The following is a 20,283-nucleotide window of genomic DNA, read 5'->3' on the forward strand; positions in this document are numbered from 1 at the left end:
CTGTTTTCACTTTTGTTCGATCTGGTTCCGGTTCGACCATCGACGAGAGGGAGCTGGCCATCTTGCCATTTTCGGACTTGAACAAACAGAGCACAACCGGAAACAAAAATAAGGGACCCGAGTTGATGAAGTTTGGCCAAGGCGCATGGCAATCATTTTCGGTGTTTGCGAAGTTGTTTGTTTGTTTATTTGTTTGTCTCATTACGGCCAAGTTTGTTTTCCGCCGAGGGTGTTGAGGGAATTGTGTCGAAAGTCTAGCACCACCAAGTCCGGACAGAGACACTGCAGACATCGGTAGGGTTTTTTTGTGCAAATGTTGGGCTGGTTTTCTATGCCACGGATGCTGGAAGGTCACCGAGCGAAGGCGACGAACATTGACTCATGAAAATGTTCTCAAGAGCACCTTTCTCAATTCCTTGTTTCAATATTCAGTTTTAATGTAGAATTTGACCAGCTTTTAAGTTTGTTTCGTTTTAAAGTTAGCCAAAAAACCAAAGTAGTAAACTCTTCAAATCCAAAATACCAAATCAAAAAGCCTTGACCTTAATCTTATCCCTTGACTTTATCTTAAGACTATATAAATCTGTAACAAGTAAGAGATCTTTAAAGGAACAGAAGTTCTTTATCTTACACTTCAAGTTCGGAAAAGACCACACTTTTTTCGTTGTCATAAAAATCAGAGAGAAAGTTCAAAGGTTTGTGGAGCAAAAAAGGAAAAGCCACTGTTCCGAACAGACCCCGGAACCGGGAGAAAGGACTGCGTCCGAACGGTAGCCAGCCGAACGCTCGATGAAGCGATTTATATGCGCCTAATTTAATTACGAGCAATTTGGCCCCTTTTCACTGAAGCGTAAATTGCTCAGGAATTGGTCTTTTTCCCTCGTCGCCGTCGTCGTCAAAAAGGGCACACAAACGGAAGGTAAATAATGTTCCCGTGGCCTGTCGGGCAAGGACGGCCACACACGCTTACGCTGCTGCGGGCGGCGGCGGTGGCGGTGTTTGCGTTTGCGCCGGCGGATTCCGCGCACCCAAGGGACGTGAAAAATCACCCGCAACAACGACGAATTCATTGGCCTCCAGGGAGGGGTTATAATCGCCCCCGGAAGCGCTCGGAAGTTGGCCGACGCCGCTCATCACACTCGCCTGGCCGCCATTAGGGAGCGGATGCCCCGGTACCTCAAATGCAGTTATTAGTGATGTCTTAACGCCTAACAATCAAACATCGGCGACTGCACCCTGGTCTCAAGGGGGCGACGAAACCGGAAGCTGGGTGGCGGAGGATTTTTCAAGCCTTCTTCGGATCGGCGGCATCGGATTTCGAAGGCTCGCCACCTGCGGCGATGAAACTGATCACTTATTTGCCCGATTGTTTCGCGCGGCCGATGGGTAGCGCATTGGGATAGAATTGCAACCACCGAAAAAGGCCTCCAGCAGGGCACTTGTTTGGCCCAGTCGGCTCAGTAAATCAGTCGGCAGGGGCGCGGGCTTCCGTTCGAAAGATTAGAAAAACGAGCCCCGTAAGTGAGCGCGATAATTGTAATCGCCTTCCGGCGCGCGACAACTGAACATGACCCCTTTGAACGGCTCAAGGATGCACGTTCGGTACGTTCTGATGCATTGGAGGCCATTAATAAGTTCCAAGTGCCTCTAACGGCGCACGACGAATTGAAACCATTTTTCAGCCATTCGGCACTCGGCTGGGGCGTGTGGAACTAGTTTCCTGGAGAACTAGTTTTCCTCAACTGAAGCTCGACGTTTGAAAAACGAGCTCCTTAAACGTTGGCCACGTGTAACATGTAATTTAGTGGAAGTGATTGTAATGCGAGAGTTGCAACATTGTGGTGAGTCGATTGCAATTTATGGGCCAGTAAATTGGCCAACGAAAGTGTAATGGGCAATACCAAACTTCAAAACTTCAAGAAAAGCGCTGGACTGGGTGAACAAGTTAGATGATAAGTCGTATGGTTACTTTCATACTATTTTTTTATATATGGTTCTGTATAAGTGTGTACCTTGACATACATACCGAAAACATACAGCGCAATGTATTCTCATTTTCTGCCGCCTTTTAAGCAAATACAAACATGCAAAGTGACATTTTTCGGGGAGAACCGAACCGTCACCATTTAGCAACATTGAACATGGAGAACTTTTGTTTACCTGGCGGATCTTGAAGCAAAAAAATGTAACGAGGTCGTTACCGCAGTTTTGCGCATCTCGCGCCTCTACCGGGTCGGCTAAATTTGGTTCAAAAAGGGAATTTCACGCAGCAAGGAAGAAGATCGGCCGACCCGTCACGAATACACCGTTCCGTCCACACGAGGGCACTACTGGGTGTCCGCCGATTACCTCGCCGCGAGGGTCTTGGGATGGGCAGGCCGTTTGGAGGGTCTTTTCCCCGAATCGCTTGTCAAGCTGTCAAACGGTAGCGACTTTACCGAGAGCGCTCAGCCTCCCCGTTTCCGTCGGGCCGACAATGGCCGACCGGTGGCCGTCCATTCCGTTCATCCGGTTAGAGTGACATCCATTGATCCTACTCAGGGACATCGGCGTACCCAGGTACGGCCGCCAGGGGTAACCCTTCGAACGGTGGTCCATCTTCGCTTCGAAATTCATAACGCAGCCCGTGGTTGGAACGCCGGAAGCTGACCTTCTAAGCTTCGTCTAAGAGCTGGGCCCTTTTGTGCCCAGGTATGCCCCTTTACCTCCGCAGCCCCCGTCGTCACCGTTAATGACCGCCGAAGAACGGCCAAGTATTGGGTTAAAAATTCGTCACACGACCCGCATCGTTCGGTAGTCACTCACCATCGTTCCATCTGATTTGCATCTGAATGGCACACAATTATGCAACGGCGACAACGGGTGTGCGGGGCGTGTTGCCAAAGATGTGACATCACTGGCTGGCTGGCTGGCTGCGTTCAGGTGTCGTCGGTGACCTCCGAGAAGACGCTTTGGACGATGATACTTTAAGCACGCTAAGCCGCTTCAAGCCGTCTGGTGTGGGTTCTGGAAACTTTAATCCCGGCCAGCGACAAGTACTTGTAGAGGCGTTTCAACCAGGCCCATCTCGCATTGTTGACTTTGGCGGCCCGTTGAAAAGGAGGTAGAGTCGCCACGGGGTTGACCCGTGTTCGGCACCACTATAAGCAGGACACTCGAACGATTCGACCACCAAGTCCTGTACGTGCATCGTGCCCACCAAAACGAGACGAGGTACATAAATCGAAGGGGCGTGTTATGTTGTAGTCATTGTGTGGACGCCGCGATCATCGTCTTCGGCTGTCCGAAGGGTAACTCGCCCGCGTGCTGATGGTTTAGGTTAAAGGCCGAGGGGTTGGTTCTGCCCGGTTTGTACATAACCCTAAACCCCGTTTGCCGACGGTTTCGTGAGTTCTGCTCGCTCGCCTGAGAGCGAGATAGCGCGCTAGGTGGTTCTAGGCCTAGACCGACGGTTGGGACACGGGAATCGGCTAGAACAGTTCGCCCGTAACGGAAAGGAACCGAAGCAAACCAAACGAGGAGCAAAAGAGTGAAACAGTGAGAGCGTACGACCGAGAGAGCAGATAAAGGGCGGGCAGGAGCTCTTCCCGTGGTACCCGGCGGTCCGATAATGCTGGCAGATGATGCGGCACCCGGCGGGACATCGAAGAACGACGGCTGATCTTCGCTAGGCTTTGATGCTGCTGGGTACGGTGCGGCTAGCTCAGTTCGAGTTTGACCCGCGTCGAGGAAGAACGCACCGAACGGGTTCGCAGCGTGCGGATCGGATACCGGTTCTCGGGCGAGCCTCTCGAGTCACATCACGCCGAGTGTGCGGTCAGTGAATGTTCCCGTGAACGGCGTGGAAGTTATGGACTAAGCAAAATAAGGTTCCGTATTAAAGGTATTCCGTGAGGCAGTGCAATAAATTGAAGTTTGTAGTACAAGTTGAAGTGACATTTTATAAAAGTGTTCAATAGCGAGGCCCGATAGAATCCTAAGGAAGTAGATTGAAATTTATGTCCAGTTAGGAGTTTTGAAAAGTGTAAAACTCCGTTGGACTCAGTGAAGTGTTGTTAAGATATAAAACTAGCAAAACGTTACCTTTATTGTTGTTTCTAGTATGAAGGTAAGTTCAGCTTTAAATTAACAACGTCAAATCGTTCCACTACACAATAGATTGTTAGAGTTTACTATTCGTTACATTCACTGTCTTAACTTGGTGCGATGAAGCAACGTCACTTTAGACTTTTTAAAGGATGTCGATATAAAACCGCTTTCATTTTACTTATAAATATTACTTCGATTTTTTTCCTATCTCGTTTATGATTTCAACTAAATAAAAGGGTTTGTAAATTCGATCCGTAACAACAGGAGACTTTGCAACGGTCTAATACCGGTTGCCAATATTGGTTCGTTCGTGTTTAACAATGTGCATCAGTTTAAAAAAGGGTTCCTGTCAGAATCCTTCCGACTTTTTGGATTCCCATAAAGCTGGGTTTTAAATACAATTTGGAGTCAACAAAAATGTGATCTCAATCGTTCCATCACTCCCACAGACGGAGTACAAGGCTTGCGGTGGCTGCGCGGAGCAGATAACCGATCGTTACATATTCGAAGTGAACGGTGGCTCCTGGCACGGGTCCTGCCTGCGGTGCGCCGCTTGCTGCTGTCCGCTGGAACGGCAGGCTTCGTGCTATCTGCGCGATGGCGACGTTTACTGCAAAATGGACTACATCAAGTAAGTGTGCGAAGGTGTGCGCCTTTTTGAAAGCGCGGAGTTTTTAAATGGTCTGTCTGGACCCTTTTGCAGAAAGTTCAAAACGAGCTGCGCCAAGTGTTCGCGGCCCATTTCGGCCACCGACTGGGTGCGGCGGGCCCGTGAACACGTGTTCCACTTGGCGTGCTTCGCGTGCGACTCCTGCGGCCGGCAGCTTTCGACCGGCGAGCAGTTCGCGATCTGCGAGGACCGTGTGCTGTGCAAAACCCACTACATGGAGCTGATCGACGACGGGACGGGCTCGAGCGAGGACGGCTGCGATGCGGACGGCAGCGGGAAGAACAAAACGAAGCGTATCCGGACCACGTTCACCGAGGAGCAGATCCAGGTGCTGCAGGCCAACTTCCAGATCGACAGCAACCCGGACGGGCAGGACCTGGAGCGCATCGCGCTGGCCACGGGGCTCAGCAAAAGGGTGACGCAGGTGTGGTTCCAGAATTCCCGGGCCCGCCAGAAAAAGCACGTCCATGGTGAGTAGTCGGAGGGAGGCGCCGAAAAGAGGACTTTCAGCAGCTTTCAGCTCACCGCAGTGGGTTTTGGTTGTTTTCCGATCTCTCCAGTTCCCCGCGCTCAGGATCTGTTCCATGGGATGCGCTCGGATCTGAACAACAACAACAGTTGCAGCAGCAGCAGCAACACCAGCAGCGACGGATCGGTCCATCATCTGACCAACCTGAATCTGCCGGAAGACTGTGTCCTGCGCAAGACGCCCATCTTCAACTCGCACGGCTTCATCAATCTCGTGGTGTGACGGGACCGTGACCACGCACTCCATCGCTGGATGGATGTCTGTGATCCACAACAGTGCCATTGAAACGCGCGCCGCGCCGTGCGAAACTGATCGGCTAACGCTACGCGGGCTAAGGATGAGAATTCTCCGGGATATGCGCCGTCCAGGAGGCTCTGGAGGCAAACAACCGACCATCGGTCGCCAGTCGGTGAGGTCGCAAGGAATTCTGTAGTCGGAAGTGCAGTGAGCGAACCCAGACGAACTGTCCCCGACGACGGTACAATGGAAATAAAGTGTTGTGTAGTGAACCAGAGTTTTTTGCTATACAAAAGTATATAAACTGTGTCAAACTCTACTCAAACATGAGCCCCAAAAAGTAAGTTATCAAGTATGTTATCACCTGTGACGTCTTATTAGTGCTGCTCACTCAGGCTGATATGCGACAGAACCAATGAAATGATGACGATGTTAAATTCGGGCTTCAAATCGAAGGACATGCACGTGTCAGAGTTATTTTGAATTCAAGTTCCCTCTGAGTTCACGAAATGAAATTATTTCATCATCCTTTCGAGGTAGCCGAAGCGTTAGGCAAACGCCGCACGAGGACGGTTTTAATTGAAACGTCAAACGTCTCTGGTGGTTCCGCGGGCAAGAGTAATGGCAGAAGCATAAAAATCCGGTCGATTGTCTCCGGTCGCCCGCCAGCAGTCCGTGGCCGAGGCCGGCATCGATACTCCCGGGCCAAGGATCGCAAAACAAATACAGAAATTAATTTCATAATTTATATCCGCGCACCGTAGGGCACGGTGTATGGTTGGTCGATTTTTCAGCCGACCGAAAAGTGGCTCGAGGGCGCACGATGAGTTAAGCGATCCGGTGCGGTCATTATTTCACCTGCGCGCGGAGACACTCAGCCCCACCAGAGAAGGCGGGGAAAGCGATCGGCTCCTGGATCCGCATCCTGGATCGCCGCAGGACGATCGTCGGATGATCGAGGAAGTGAAAATAATTGAAAGCTTCTGGCTAGTAGCCTGGGTTTGGATTGTTTTCGATTTTTCTCCGCCCGATTGGAGCCGCACCATTGTTACCGCACCAAGCAATTGGCCAATTTGATGAGGGTTTTTCCCTATTAAACGTGATAAATGTACCGCGATTCCTCGGGGCGCCTCAGGCTGATCGTGAAATTGGCTCGATCGTAGCGCGACAGTTCCGGGCCCGGGCCCGGGACCCAGGGATGCGCCGGCACGAAATGGTAGCCAAGGAAATTGAGTGTCATTAATAATGGCGAAAAAGAATGGCTGTGCCAAGGGGTTTTCGTTATTGCGCGAGACTTTCACACATTGCGCCGTTGCCGCACGTCCTTAGTTCTCTGCCGGGTTGTGTATTGCTTTCCACCGGCGCACGTCCTGTGTGTTTAAGGATCTGTAAGATGTATTTTCAAAGGCATATGAGGTACGCTTTGTATTCGTAGCAGATACACCTGATTTAGATTGTTCGTTGATGTTGGACTGTTAGAGGTTTTCTTATCATTTTCTAGACTATAAGCAGCCTTTGTCGAGCGGCTTTAGGAAGCCTTTGCTTAATTTAATACACGAATTTTTAACTATAATCAAGCCGACTTTTGTTTCCAAATCAATGAAGTAATATTCGGAAGCGCGTCGTAAGGTTCGACGTTTCCAGATCTTCGTCTGACTAACTGAAAGGTTCAGTCAGACACTAGGGTAAACCTTCAGCAATCATACATAAACATGCTGGCACCATTTTAACGAGCAGCGATTGATGGAATATGGCAGGGCAGGCTCACATCATGTTTCGTCTCTATTATTTGAACAAACCCTCCGTGATCTGTTTCCTGCCTTCGGTGCCCCGTTTTGCCTACGAATCCGTTTATCACCTCTCATATCGTTACTTTTATTAATCCTAAATGTCCGGCCCAGGATTTATTCTGTATTTGCTCTGGCGATTGGTTTCGCGCTTAATTTATGTTGCTGCCAGGGAAGAACAAAAAGGAAACTTTCATCCCGAAAGGGGCCTCGCCGTGTGGTTCCCAAGTGCCCGATCGACCCCTGCCAGACGGTGCAGATCCGCATGGCGGCCGAAGGGCCGCGGACCGAGTAGGATAGAAATCATAAAAACGTAAGAAAAAGTGACGTTGTGGTGGCTGGCTGGCGAGAATTTCTGAAAAAAGCAGGAGGAATGCTCGTGGTTGTAAATAAGAGATTTTATTTTCATTTCCCTGCGCGGTCCACGGCGGCGACCCCAACGAAGAATGTTTCCCCGGGGGCTCTCGGAGGGCGATTTCATTTCGAAACGATCATCTCAATATGTTGCTGCAGGTCCGCCGGTCCGGTGCGCACCGATCGATGCACCGACCCGGCCGATCGTACGCACGGGAGAGGAAAATTAAATAAAAAAGACCCAAAGTCCCGAGGTCCCGAAGGCCTCGCCCGGACGGACGGAGCGCATTATCGGACGGTTCGGGGCCTTTCAATAACTAATTGAAACATATTTCGTCTTTCGGTTGGTCTTCAAATTAAAATACTGCTCACCGATCGTAAATCGATCAGCCAATCGATCGACTTGAGGTGCGCTCTTGGCATGTCCGTCCGTTTTCTTAGCGTCGTCGCCGTCGTTTCTTCCCACCCCGCCATCGGTGATCCGCAACGGATTGGGGAAGTTTTAACTACTTTTGCGAACTTCTGGTCTTTACTTTGTATGCTTTGCGAGTGCAATCGAGAGCGCGTGGTGCCGCCATCGCTGCTGCATCGCATCGATGTGCCTTTTTTATGTGCCCCGACGTAAATTGAGACAGAAAATTGGTTCCCAACCCGGTCCAATTGCCGCCTGGGAAACGTGATGAACCAATTGCGACAGGGCAGACACGGTTCCACGGCCTTCCATCTTCATCTGATAGTGGAAACGGTCGGTGCCGGCAGCATGGTTACGGGTTGGTTTTCTGGCGCAGAAGTCCGGAAGCTCAAACCAATTAGTGGCCGGAGTTATTCCTGCAATTACGCAAGTGATCCTCCTACTGCTCGCGAACGTAATTTACGGGCTGGCTATGGGAACAGTTTCTTCTTTACGGCTCGCTATCATAATCGATACGCGACCAGTAGATCGGTTCAAAGGTTTCTGTTCTAATACCTAGAACCCCGGAACGGATTTCAAAAGGACCAATTGTTTTTAAAAGTCTACTATAGTCACACTTAAGAAGCTTCAATAAAACTGACCCATGAAAACCCATGAATCCACTCCACACCCAGAAATCACAATGCTTCTGCCTAGTAGGCTCTTCCAGGGGACTTCCTCCTTCAAGGGACAATTTTTTATGCAAAGTTACTATCGATTTGACCGAAATCTTACTTGTCATCCGTCGTTTCTGGATTGTTGGTTGTTCGATGCCAAATCACCCGGCTTGCCGTTGTCGAACCTCAACGATCCGCTCCATTTCTGGGCCACCGCAACATTATACTCCACTGACCCGAACGGAAGACTCCGAGGGACTGGCCCAACATTACGAAACCGGTTAGTGATCGTCCCCGCGTGCGTGTTGCTCCATTTGTAGCGATTATGCATGATCCACCAAACAAACTCACGTGAAAGGTGTGAAAGGTGACTCTTCGCGCGCAGGAAAAAATCAAAACCTCGTGCGACAGAAGTGTGCAGAGCCCACGGCACGTAGCCGGCACGCTGGATTGCGCATAAACAAGGCGCTGGCCCCAGCAAAGGGCTGCCCGCTAACGGGCCGGGCTTTAGCGCAGTCGTTGGGAACGGTTTCCATTTGGTGGCCCGCAAGTAAGGGTGTTGCTACCGTGCTGTTGGTGCTGGGGAAAAGCAAAACAACCAAACAACACCGGAAAGGCACATGCGATAGGGTGGCCATCCATCCTGCACGGCCCGGCACGATTATAAAACGTTAGCGCCGCCGGAAGAGCATCACACTTTTCCTGTGCCAGCCAGTGGAGCGAGGTGTTCTACAACTTCCGTTCGGTTGCTTCCTTCCAGTCGTCGTCCGGACTTCCCGCTACAGGATGCCTTCTACGATGGTCCAGTTCTTGTTGGTGGCAGCGATTGCACTGTTGGTGAGCGGTGCCCCCGGTTTAGACGACACGTACATGTACACGGAGTCCGAGTCGAACGAGGATTCGGGCTACGGCCTGCCCGGTATGCTGCAAGGTGGTGCATCGTGCGAGCGCAACAACGTGCGATTGCCGTACACGCACGGGAAGCTGCCCGGACTGGGAGAGTGCAACGATTGTGGGTTCGTGATCGTCGAGAAGCGCCACCACTACTGCATTCCGGGCAAGAGTGTCATCAAGGTGCTGCGCCGGAAGCCAACGTGTAACTGCAAAACCCAAACGGGATCGGGCGGTTACTACGGTGCGGAGAGCAAACAGATGGCGAAGTACGAGCTGCCGACCAAGGGATCCGATCCCGTGTTCCGGATGTTGCGCGGATTGATGGACAAGCGAGAGAATGGCGATGGCGTTGCGGTCGCTACGAAGCTGTCGACGCCCCAGTACCAGACCCATGACGTAGGCAGTGCGTCCAGAACGTACAACTGAAACGGTAGTTCCGAAAGGTGTTTACGGAGTGCGCTCAAGGAACCATGTGACGATCGTGTAAATATAGACTGTTGACCGTTGGCCGGGTGGGATATGCGAAACAGGCACCATCGTAGTAGCCATCGCACTACGGAACGTGCTTTCGTTTGTTTAGGCGTACCTCATGTTAGTAAGACTATTTTAAAATGAACTAACCTCACGTTATTAAGAGTATTTAAAAATGAAATAAATTTTGTTATATTTTTTAAAAGAATTTTGAGTTAATTTTGTTCTGCTCTGCTTTTCTGGGGTAAAAATAGTTTTGGTCCTTCATTCGGGATCTGGCACCTGGCACCTATTCGGCGGGTTGATCCGACAATCCTTGATGAGCGGTTGTATGGTCGGATCCGGCAGGGAAAACTATTTGTTTCCATGGTTAACAAAACAAACAACAACAACAGACGACACACATTAAAAGTTGATATTCAAGCAACAGATTATTTCTGTATATCTTTTCGGCAATTTTCTTTTTGACGGAACTAATCTTCAAAACATAAACATAAAAACTTCTGGGTTTGGTTAATATGCTGCAGGGCTAGTAGATTCTTAACAGCCTTTTTCAAACACTTTACTTTAAATTTAATTTTAATTTCACATTATATCGTTTGTCGTTTGTTATCGGTGTGGTGTCGTTGTTTGCCATCGTTCGCAGAAGATCGTGAACTCTTTGTTTGATGTGAAACATGCGTTTCGTGCCATATCAGATTTTTAGCTGTTAAAGAGTTAATCACACTTTTGTTTGTTGTGTCACACCACAACACATCGCAAAATTGAAACAAATATTGGCCGCTCGTTTTTCAACAACGAAACGGGGTACGTGTCTTGAAGCTTGAGCCAGTTATCTTGAGCCCTCGGTCGCCCATTCGGTTTTTTGCTATGGATTTTGCTTCAGTTTTCAGCAAGCATCGTCCGTCGATTCAGAAGGTATTGAACTCCAAATTGCAAGTGTTTCCAAAGTTTTCCCTTGCCACACTCGCGCTCATATCCTTTTTCAACAGTAAAAACATGTTCGATTGGTTTACTTGGCGTGTATTCATAGAATTGTATTTTATTGTAATATAAAATAAATAAGTTAGGCTAACTGAGTCCACATTCCCAACACGGCCCCCTTACGGCCTACGGTTCGCTTTCCGCACGAAGCAACTAGGCCGGAGTGGTCTAGTAGTTTTGACGTGGCTGCTGGTCAAAGTGGTACGGTGGTTTGGGATAGGTCGACGCGGATTCGCAGTCCTTGTGGTCGTAGCGATTGTGTTCGTACGTTGGCTTTGGGTAGCTGGGTGAGTTGTACGACATGGACGGATAGCGAGGAGGTTCAGTGTATGGTGTGTAGTGTCCGGCCGTACAGGTCGTTCGATACGGAACGGGATGAGCCGTTGAGCGCGGCGTAGGGTAGGCTGTTGGATGAGGAGCGGGAGTGGTGCTCTTGTAGTAGGGTGGTTCAGGGTGGGCTCCGCACGGTTTCTTGGGGGCGTTGTATACCTGCGGCGTCGTCACGTAGTCCGGCTTGTAGCTTTCTCCCGACGAGTACTCTTTCGGGTACGGCTGGTACGGTTTCTTCGGGTGCTCATGGGAGCCCGCTGACTCGTGCGAGCAGGGGAAGGAATACGGCTTCTTCGGGGTCACAAAGGACTCCACCGAACAGCTGCAGGGTTTCTTGTGTTCGCACGGTTTCTTCAGGTGATAAGATTCTCCCGAAGACGGGTAGCTGTAGTCCTTCTTGGGTGGTTCGTACGTCTCGGCCGAACAACTGCAAGGTTTCTTGTGTTCGCACGGTTTCTTCGGGTGATGGAATTCTCCCGAAGCCGGGAAGCCGGGATATTCCTTCTTGGGCGGTTCGTACGACTCAGCGGAACAACTGCAGGGTTTCTTATGTTCGCAAGGTTTCTTCTGGTGATAAGACTCTCCCGAAGATGGGAAGCCGGGATAGTCCTTCTTGGGCGGTTCGTACGTTTCGGCCGAACAACTGCAGGGTTTCTTGTGTTCGCACGGTTTCTTCTGGTGATAGAATTCTCCCGAAGCCGGGAACACGGGATAGTCCTTCTTGGGCGGCTCGTGCGACTCGGCGGAATAGCCGCAAGGTTTTTTCGTGTGCTCCAAAGCCTTCCCGAAGACAAGGTGAGAGTATTTCTTACAACCGTGTGGCTTATGTTCGTGAGTCTCATGGCAAACCTTGCACGGAGGCTGCGGGTACTCCTTGGGGCACGGTTTCTTCACTTCGCCGTAGACTTTCTTCTCGCCCGACTCGTGCGAATGATGGTAGGGCTTACCGTGGGCATGCTTCTTGGGCGCTTTGCACGGTACCTCGCCGTGGTGCACGAGGGGATCCCTCATGAGCGAGTTCACCATCTGTTGCATCACGTGCTTCGAGAGCTTCATCGGGGCATCCGCGGGCAGCTGGACGCACAGCGAGAGCGGCAGGTGTCCGTGGTAGCAATCGTGGAACTTCTGGACCAACGGACCGTAGTGATCGTCAGACGAAGCGTGGTGCTCTGCACTTTCGCTTGAAGAGCTGTCCTGTTCAACGTTCGGGGTAGTCGGGTAGATGCCAACTCGCTTGTCAGGTTTGGCGTTCTGTTCATACCCGGCAGTAGACGCGTCGTCCGGCTTGGACGATGCCTTGGCTCCGTACATCGGCCCGCTGCAGCTGGACTCGCGTGCCCAGAGGCAAACAAGGGCCAGCGTTAGCGCCACAACCGTAACGCTACTCATTGTGATCGCTGCAGTAACTTAACGGTTAAGTACAACACTGTGAGTAATTAAGTGACCGCTGGAAGTCCAATTTCGCTGACCAGTAAAACCGCTGGATCCGGTCAACCTTCTGGCTCCGGATAGGTCCTGCCAGGTGAGCTATTGTTGCGCTCCACTGTTGGACGGCTGAGTGCTGGCGATTGAGTATGACTGCTGCACCGAACGTTCGAGGTTTATATAGTGCACACATTCTCAAATAAGTGTGTCTCCAAGGGCGCCGGACACCGGACAAGTTGTGCCGGTCGGACGTTACGTTACTCCGGGGGGTCGGCGCACGTAGGCCCCAAAAATGATACAAATAGACCGGGCGCTAAGAGATAAGAGTTCGGCAGAAGGTTTGGTTTGGATTTCGTTGCAACGAAACAGTCCAAGAACTGGTAGAATGCAACTTGGACAGTGATGTAAGAATAAGTTGCATTTCGTTTGCAAGGTTGTTCTCTAGACACGACAAATTGTAAGTTCTTACTCGATATTTTACCTACAAGAGGGTCGGTTTAAAGAAAAAAAGAAGAGATAAAAATGTGTGTGTTCATCAGCTGTATTTTACATAGAAGGTGCGTTAATTATATCTTTATTCTACCATTTTTATAATTAGCTACCATTTGCAGCTACCATCACGTTCAAGTGATCACAATACTACGAAGGGAAATTGAAAGATAACTTGACATGCTTATCACATTTTAAAAGAACAAAACACGAGTTACAAAATGGCGTCATAGAAGTTCAGCGCCATAAACTCCAATTGTAATATTCTATTGTAAACTTTATCTAATTAGAAAAACAATTATCATATCAAATAGTTATCAGTAGAGCGTGATACAAACAGTACATAGGTACTATTTTTATTGGAGGCTTCATATCTTGACAGAACTTGCAACCCAAAACACTTTGCTTGCATAGTAAAAGGGACAAGAAATAAGCTTTCACATTTTACCACATCCACCAACAGAAACCCGGGCCAACATTTCTTTCGAAATTTGATTATCACAATTGCGACGAAAACACTCCGGAGCTGGCCATGAATGTGCGACGCGCATCGCAAATTTTGCTCCTTTTATGTTTCGTTTATGTCTTAATAAAACATATCGTTGGCTCATGCCATGCCAGAAAGTAAACATTTTGTCTTTCTCCTCATGAGTGTGGTCCGCCGAGCCGGTATGCCGGTACTAGTTATTTACTATTTCTTCTCCCAGTTACGTTACGCATAACATTGCGCGATCCGCGCGTTTACATTTCCCGCGTAACGCGTGGCAGCGGAGAAACACCTCGTGATCGAGCTGTCTGGTCGGGCGAAAGAAAGGTCACGTACTAGTGCGCTTGAGGTCCGAGAAACTAGCGTCTATCTGCGACCTGTCATGTGGTTTACTAAATCTAAAAGGTTTCGATTCAAAACATAGACCCTCTTGGGTGCTACAAAGAAAGTTCTACGGAAACACGTTTAAAATTCGACGAGTGAGCCGAAGATCACGACGTAACACCGCAGATCGGGGAACTTGCTGGCTGTTTGCTGTTTGCAGCTACCAGCCATCGGGTGGGGTGCTGATAAAGGAAGCTTTCGGGCGGTGGAGACTCTATGATGAATCTATTTACCTCCAAACACGCACCGACACTATGGTCGAGCCGTCTCCCCAAGGCCAAGGATCGCCGTCGGCCGGTCAAAGGGGGTGAATGTTGCTCGAAATGATAATGTATTTCAACTATTCTTCTCTTCATCGCCATCGCCGTTTGGGTAAAGAGGTATTGAATTAAATTGTTTACTCACGTTCCGGCTCAAGAGCCGGAAGGTGATGATGAATTTCGAGACGATTAATCACACGCCAGCGGCTAGCAGAATGCTGGCGAGCAAGACTCTAACAAGGAAGATGTCGGAAGGTACCAAGGAGTGATGTGCGTTCCACAGTTCCTTTGCTGATGGTGATTTCCTAAGTTTATGAAACTTATAAGCTCTACGCAACTTTAAGCCGCAAGTAATTCCCTTTTGAAACATTTGTTGAATTACAACTTTGGCAGCTTACTGCACCCGAGTAGTAAAGAAAGTAGAACAAGATGCGCGCCATGGAACCGGTAGCTGGCATCTTGTTGGTTCGGAAAAAACAAAACCCAACACCAAGCTTCCAACTGGTTGTTTGCGGACTTGCGGAGCAAAAAATAATAAATCCCCACCGGCAGGCGGGTGATTTATCACCCGTTTGTTGCCATCGTTGAGCGTCGTCGTCGTGTCATGCAATAACATAATGCGTCCTTCTGCGTCCGTCCGGTTTTTTGGTGGGCAACATTGGGTCGCGTGTACCATGATTTAAATGAACCGTTTCGTAACGCTGTCCACCGTAAATGATGTTCGTGTAGTTCGTGGCCCACCAAACCGAGGGCAATAGAGAAAGAGCGAGAGAGAAAGAAGGAGAGAGAAAGATGCGGAGCGACAATTTTGTGAGTCAAATGCAACTACCAGCGCCAACGGCGACCTCGCCCGGAATCTCATCGCGGGCATCTCAGGTGTCAACAGTAGTTGAACAAGTTTATGCAAATTCTGGCAATTTTTCATAACCTGCGTTCTTGGTCGCACCGATGCCGCTTGGTCGCCCGGGTGCCGGGCGAACCGGGAAAAGATCGGAGCGCGTGGCCCTGTCCGCGACCGACGGACGACACCCGTGCCCGGATTGGATTGTTAAAGTCTAATGTGACAAATGTGATAAATTCTCAAACCCCCCGAGTGTTGAGTGGAGATGAAGGAATCGAATCCACCGATCGAGCCATCTGCACACCGGCGGACAGGTTTCGGGCCGTTGCGGCAAGTGTCAAGGCGCGAGGCGCGAGGAACGGAAGCTCGTGACTAAGCGCAGGTCCCTTCCCACGGCTCACGGTTCACGACTTTTGGGATCGGAACGGTTTTGGATAAATATTTTCGTTTCCGAAATGGAACGAAAACAACGCCGGGCCGGGCCACTGCCGCTCGGGATCGGGCACGGATGTCCGCACTTCTGAAGGTGCCCGACACTCGAGCGCTCTCGAGGGAGGGCCTTCGAAGCTCCGACCGATGCCGACAGCCGACGATCAGGATGCCTGTGTCATTGTGTGTTTTTCTCGCTGACCCTCCGCTGGTCATCCGAAGCTCGGTGCGGGTGATCCTGTCCCGCGGCTGCCGGTGCAGGTGAGAAATAATTGTATCGATCCGCTCCGGCACACAATTTTCGGGTTCGTCGCGTACGGCGTCGAGGTCTTTTGATCGTCAGTCCGGCTTCGGCTCGGACAGAGAGAGGCATTCCTGCGGCAGGATTGCGCCATTGTCGGTCCCAGCGCTTTCGTGACGCGGCGGAATGTGATGCGCGGCGCGGCTCAGCTCTAGCACGCCGGTCCGCGACGTGCGGCGGACACAGTTCGAAGGCTTCGTGTCAAGAGGTGGCCGCGTGCTTTCTCCGCACCATTCGGCTTGTTTACGTTACATTCCGCCCAAAAACTTTCGGTCGGCCGCGTGGCGTGGAGTGTTTTTTGTCCCCCGTCCCGTCCGCGTAATGCGTGCGTAACGGCGTGTTGTCGTTAGCCGTGTACCTCAAGCGATAAGCCGCCGCACAGGGAGCCCAAACATGGCGCATAACTATCTATCCTAAGCAGTGCCTATCGGTGCGTCGCTTTTTTTTCTGTGGACGTTTCGATGTAGGTCAATTGAATGGCAAAAAACTACCCTTTTCGTGGTCGTAGCTGGCCGCATGAATCATAGATAGTCGATGGCACGCACGGTCCCGGCGCAATAGAGCCATCACTGTGTGCGTGGGGTTGCGTCCCGGGATCGCTGAACTTATCGCGGGCGTGACCTACGAGATTTGCTTCGCCGTCCCGAAAACCTCCAAATGCGGCACAGCGAATCGATGATAAGTGGGCCCCGCACGGACCCGTGTGAGGTTTTCCTCGCTCGTGGACCGCTTGCGGTGCGCCGAACTAGGTGCGATTCTGCTAGCTCCCATCGGGGCCACGGATCACAAGAAATGTGAAACCCGCTCCAAGGGGCCCACGAGCCCGGGTCTTTGGTTTCTATTTTTGATAACCATGAAAATTCCCCAAATAGCACGCCCCAGCCCCTATCGAGCCGGACTGGATCAATGACAAATTGTTTCTCGAAAATCGGCGACACTCGGCCCCGGGCATGGGGCGCCCGGCGCTCGCGCGCGGCGGGATACCCGGTTCAGCGTGGCCGCACGGGTGGATCCGTGGTGAACAAATTACTCAACAACATCGGCCACAACATCGCACCGGGCGCACCGACAGGCCGCGCGCCAGTTTACGATGGTAATTAATTTGATAAATTAATATGTTAATGGTGTCTGAGCAGTACAAATAGGCACGAAGCGATTGCCGAGCTCATTTCTCATCGACTTTCCCTTCCCTCGACCATCGGGTGCTTGGGGCTCGGCTTCCCTCGGCAACGATTGGAATCAGTTTTCGACCGATCACGTCCCAACAAGACGTCGCGTCCAGCCAGCCACCGACCAGCATAATGGGACACGCCAGGCTCCAGAGTTCGGGAGAGAGTGTGCTGGTAGCCGAGCCTTAGGCCCACTGATCGCGCGCCTCTATCGCGGACCACGGACACCTGCTGCGATGGTAACGATTTTTGGAGATTTATAGAGATCGACCAGAACCATGCCCGTCGCGTCAGTGACTCGGGAAGGGACTATGGAAGGAAATGGAACGCGAAGGAAATCTGAAGATCCCGGAGTCGCCGGAATTAGCGAGCACGGAACAGAACGTCGGAACGGAAGTTTTCCCACCGTAAAAACTGTGGCGCACATTTGATTACTGCAACTAGACCGCCCGTTAATCGCTGCTCATCACCCGAGCGCCCGATTCTAGCCGGGAGCCACCACCCTTTCTGGGGGGACCCTAGTGCGCGGATTATGATCGCCGCGGCGTGCTCGGTTGACTAATTGCTGTTTATTGCCACCCTATTTTTACTGTCCGACCGGGCGCCTGGTACGTGTAATTACGGCGATATGACGATGCCGATGGTACCTGCTGATGGTTCCCAGGCGTCCGACGGAGCACGGGATTTTCAGAGTTTGATGGACAGGCTTTGAGGCGAAGAATTGGGCGGGAAAATGGTTACCGATCGGACGATTGATCCGAGAGTCGCTGGATGTCTTCTGCTGGATTGGGAGATAGTAATTTATTGACCGAAACGTGTTGTCTCTGACGGAGCGGGCCATTTACTGGAGTCCAATTTTCTGCGCATGCGTAAACTAGACGCCACGCACGGCCGACAGGTGCAAGTGGCCACGAGGGCTTGATTAGGGTCGACGAAACAAATCTTGATAAGGTTTAGTGAGCATCATCGCAGCAAGTGGATGAAATCGATCATCCTGGGAGTTTTTCAAAGCCATTTTAAACTGAGAACCTCAATTGATGTTACACTTTGTGATAAATCTGAAATAAATGAATACTATAAAAGATAGATTGAAAAGTTACTTCTAGAAACGGTTTACGTAGCTTAAGTTGTAGTAACAACTAAGAATTTCAATTAATTGAAATCTCAACATGATCGCTTTAAACATTTTACAACTGAAGTTAGCCTTTGTTAGCCTTTAACAACTTTATAATCGGATAACATAACTGCAAGAAGTATTAACGGTTAAGTGTCTGTATGAAATAATTCCTTAATCCATCCTCTGAATAACAGGAACTCCTAGTAGCTAACGGTATCGGAAGCGAATTGTTATAAATCGCAGGCATCGTTCACCTATCTGGGTAGTTGCTAACGTCAAGGTCCCGTTTCAGTGCCTTAACCCGCGCGGCCCGCAAAAGTCTGCCCGCCGAATTGGGCGGGTTGGGCAGTCGCCGGACAGATCGAGCCGAGGTGAAATATGCATCCATTTTTCAGTTCGCTACGGAGCTCGAAAGCTGCCCGAATTGACCACCGCCCGCCCGAAGAAAACAATCCAGAAGCCAATCGATTCGATTACCGATCGATTTCGATTCCCCGTGGAGCCCGTGGGTTCACGTATTGGATTTTGCTCGTTTTTTTCCCGAGTATTTATTTCCCCACCGAGTTCGCGGTTCGGGTTTCGCGCAGCGCGCGCCTTGCGCGGTTGCGTTAAAGTCTCCCGCCGTTTTCGAATCATCGCTGCACATCGGTCATCGGTGTCCGCGCGGACAGAAGCCAATGCCAGGCGCGCCGCGCCGTCGTCGCGCCGTCGGCTGCTGCAGCAGGATGCACCGCTGGGTGCAATCTTTGGCGCGCGCGTTTTCGGTTGCTGCCGCTGCCGCCACTGCCGGGGCACCCATACTGGGTTTGTGTTAATAATAAAATAAATTTTAGCACATTGCAAATTATCATTTGACAGTTTGGCCCAGCGGAGCTCCTAAGCTCGAGCTTCACGGGGTGAACGGTGTGCGATTTATTCGATGCAATTTCGATCGCCCGCGCGGAGGATCGCTCGCCCGTCGTGTGGGCCGCCTCGTTGACCCCTTACCTACGGTGTCGGTGTCACACTAGGTGCGCGATGTTTGACGCGAGCGGGCGCGAGGCGGCCAACATTGCACCACTCGCGGGTTCTCGGGAAGACTATTAATTTCCGCACAATTGCTGACTCAAATCGATTACAAATTTATTTACACGCACCGCGGGCAGGCACCGTGAGCCGGGTCGGAGCCCAACTGTGAGCTGTGGGCCCCTCGAAATCGATCCTCAGGCCACGGCAGCGAGTGAGACCGGTTGGCTCCCCATTGCGAGCGCTCGGCACGGATTCTCGGGACCTCAAGCGAAGGCTCAATAGGGGAGATAATTGCGCTGACGGGATTTGTGGAAGCGTGATGGGTAGTCCAAACCATCCAGTCCGTCCGGGACCGTTCCTGCTCCAAGGAGGCTCCTAGACCTAGAAATTCCACTGTGCCACTCGCATCTCGCCATAATGCGCCGTAGCGCCATCTCCCGCCGTGCCGTGTGTGGCTTTGGGGCGAAAGGGATTGTTTGCCGTGTTTAAGTACTCGCATAAAGCGTAACAAACGGCTGGATGGCCGCTGGACGCCACGGATCGTCACGTGGGGGGCGATTCACGTCGGTTAAGCGGATCAGACGACGTTCGCTTCTCGTGCAGCCCGTTGGTCTTAGGGGTGGAAAGTCATTTTTCTTGCCCATTTTAGCCGATGACGGCGGGCGCTTGGGACGCGATAATAGAAGGAGTTCCACCAATAGACCGATGTGTTTTTACACTGTGTGTGACATAGTGTTCAAAATATGTTTGCTCTTCTACAAGAGGTCCTTGATCAGTGCGCGTCGAGAAGATCGTTTTTTTTTCAGCAATGGATCAGCGAGATGTTATACTTCTTAACTCCTCAAAACATGAGTTAAAAAAGGCACCTAATTCAGTAGTCAGCAAAAAATTGTTGTTTAAGTTTCTTGATGAGCGTTAGGAACTTCATGTTTGCATAAGTTTTTCTTTCGAACTTCATTC

At 50.8% G+C, this 20,283-nt stretch overlaps 2 protein-coding genes across 2 annotated transcripts; one reads left to right on the plus strand and one right to left on the minus strand.

The window, feature by feature from the left end:
- Window positions 1–4,102: 4,102 nt before the first annotated feature.
- Window positions 4,103–5,510, plus strand: LOC128267058 (LIM/homeobox protein Awh-like). Its single transcript, XM_053003850.1, has 4 exons — window positions 4,103–4,108; window positions 4,539–4,720; window positions 4,793–5,229; window positions 5,320–5,510. Exons 1-4 carry the CDS (start codon window positions 4,103–4,105, stop codon window positions 5,508–5,510), a joined length of 816 nt encoding a protein of 271 aa, XP_052859810.1.
- Window positions 5,511–11,251: 5,741 nt separating this feature from the next.
- Window positions 11,252–12,802, minus strand: LOC128267059 (adhesive plaque matrix protein-like). The gene has a single exon (XM_053003851.1). It carries the CDS (start codon window positions 12,800–12,802, stop codon window positions 11,252–11,254), a length of 1,551 nt encoding a protein of 516 aa, XP_052859811.1.
- Window positions 12,803–20,283: the final 7,481 nt, after the last annotated feature.

Source organism: Anopheles cruzii, chromosome 2 (genome assembly GCF_943734635.1).
Source record: "Anopheles cruzii chromosome 2, idAnoCruzAS_RS32_06, whole genome shotgun sequence".
NCBI lineage: Eukaryota > Metazoa > Arthropoda > Insecta > Diptera > Culicidae > Anopheles > Anopheles cruzii.

Excerpts from the sequence above, each read along its gene's own strand:
- LOC128267059 (XM_053003851.1), bottom strand. The coding sequence starts at position 12,802 with ATGAGTAGCGTTACGGTTGTGGCGCTAACGCTGGCCCTTGTTTGCCTC.
- LOC128267058 (XM_053003850.1), top strand. Across the intron at positions 4,721-4,792 it reads TGCAAAATGGACTACATCAA|AAAGTTCAAAACGAGCTGCG; the intron begins GTAAGTGTGCGA and ends ACCCTTTTGCAG. Across the intron at positions 5,230-5,319 it reads CCAGAAAAAGCACGTCCATG|TTCCCCGCGCTCAGGATCTG; the intron begins GTGAGTAGTCGG and ends CGATCTCTCCAG.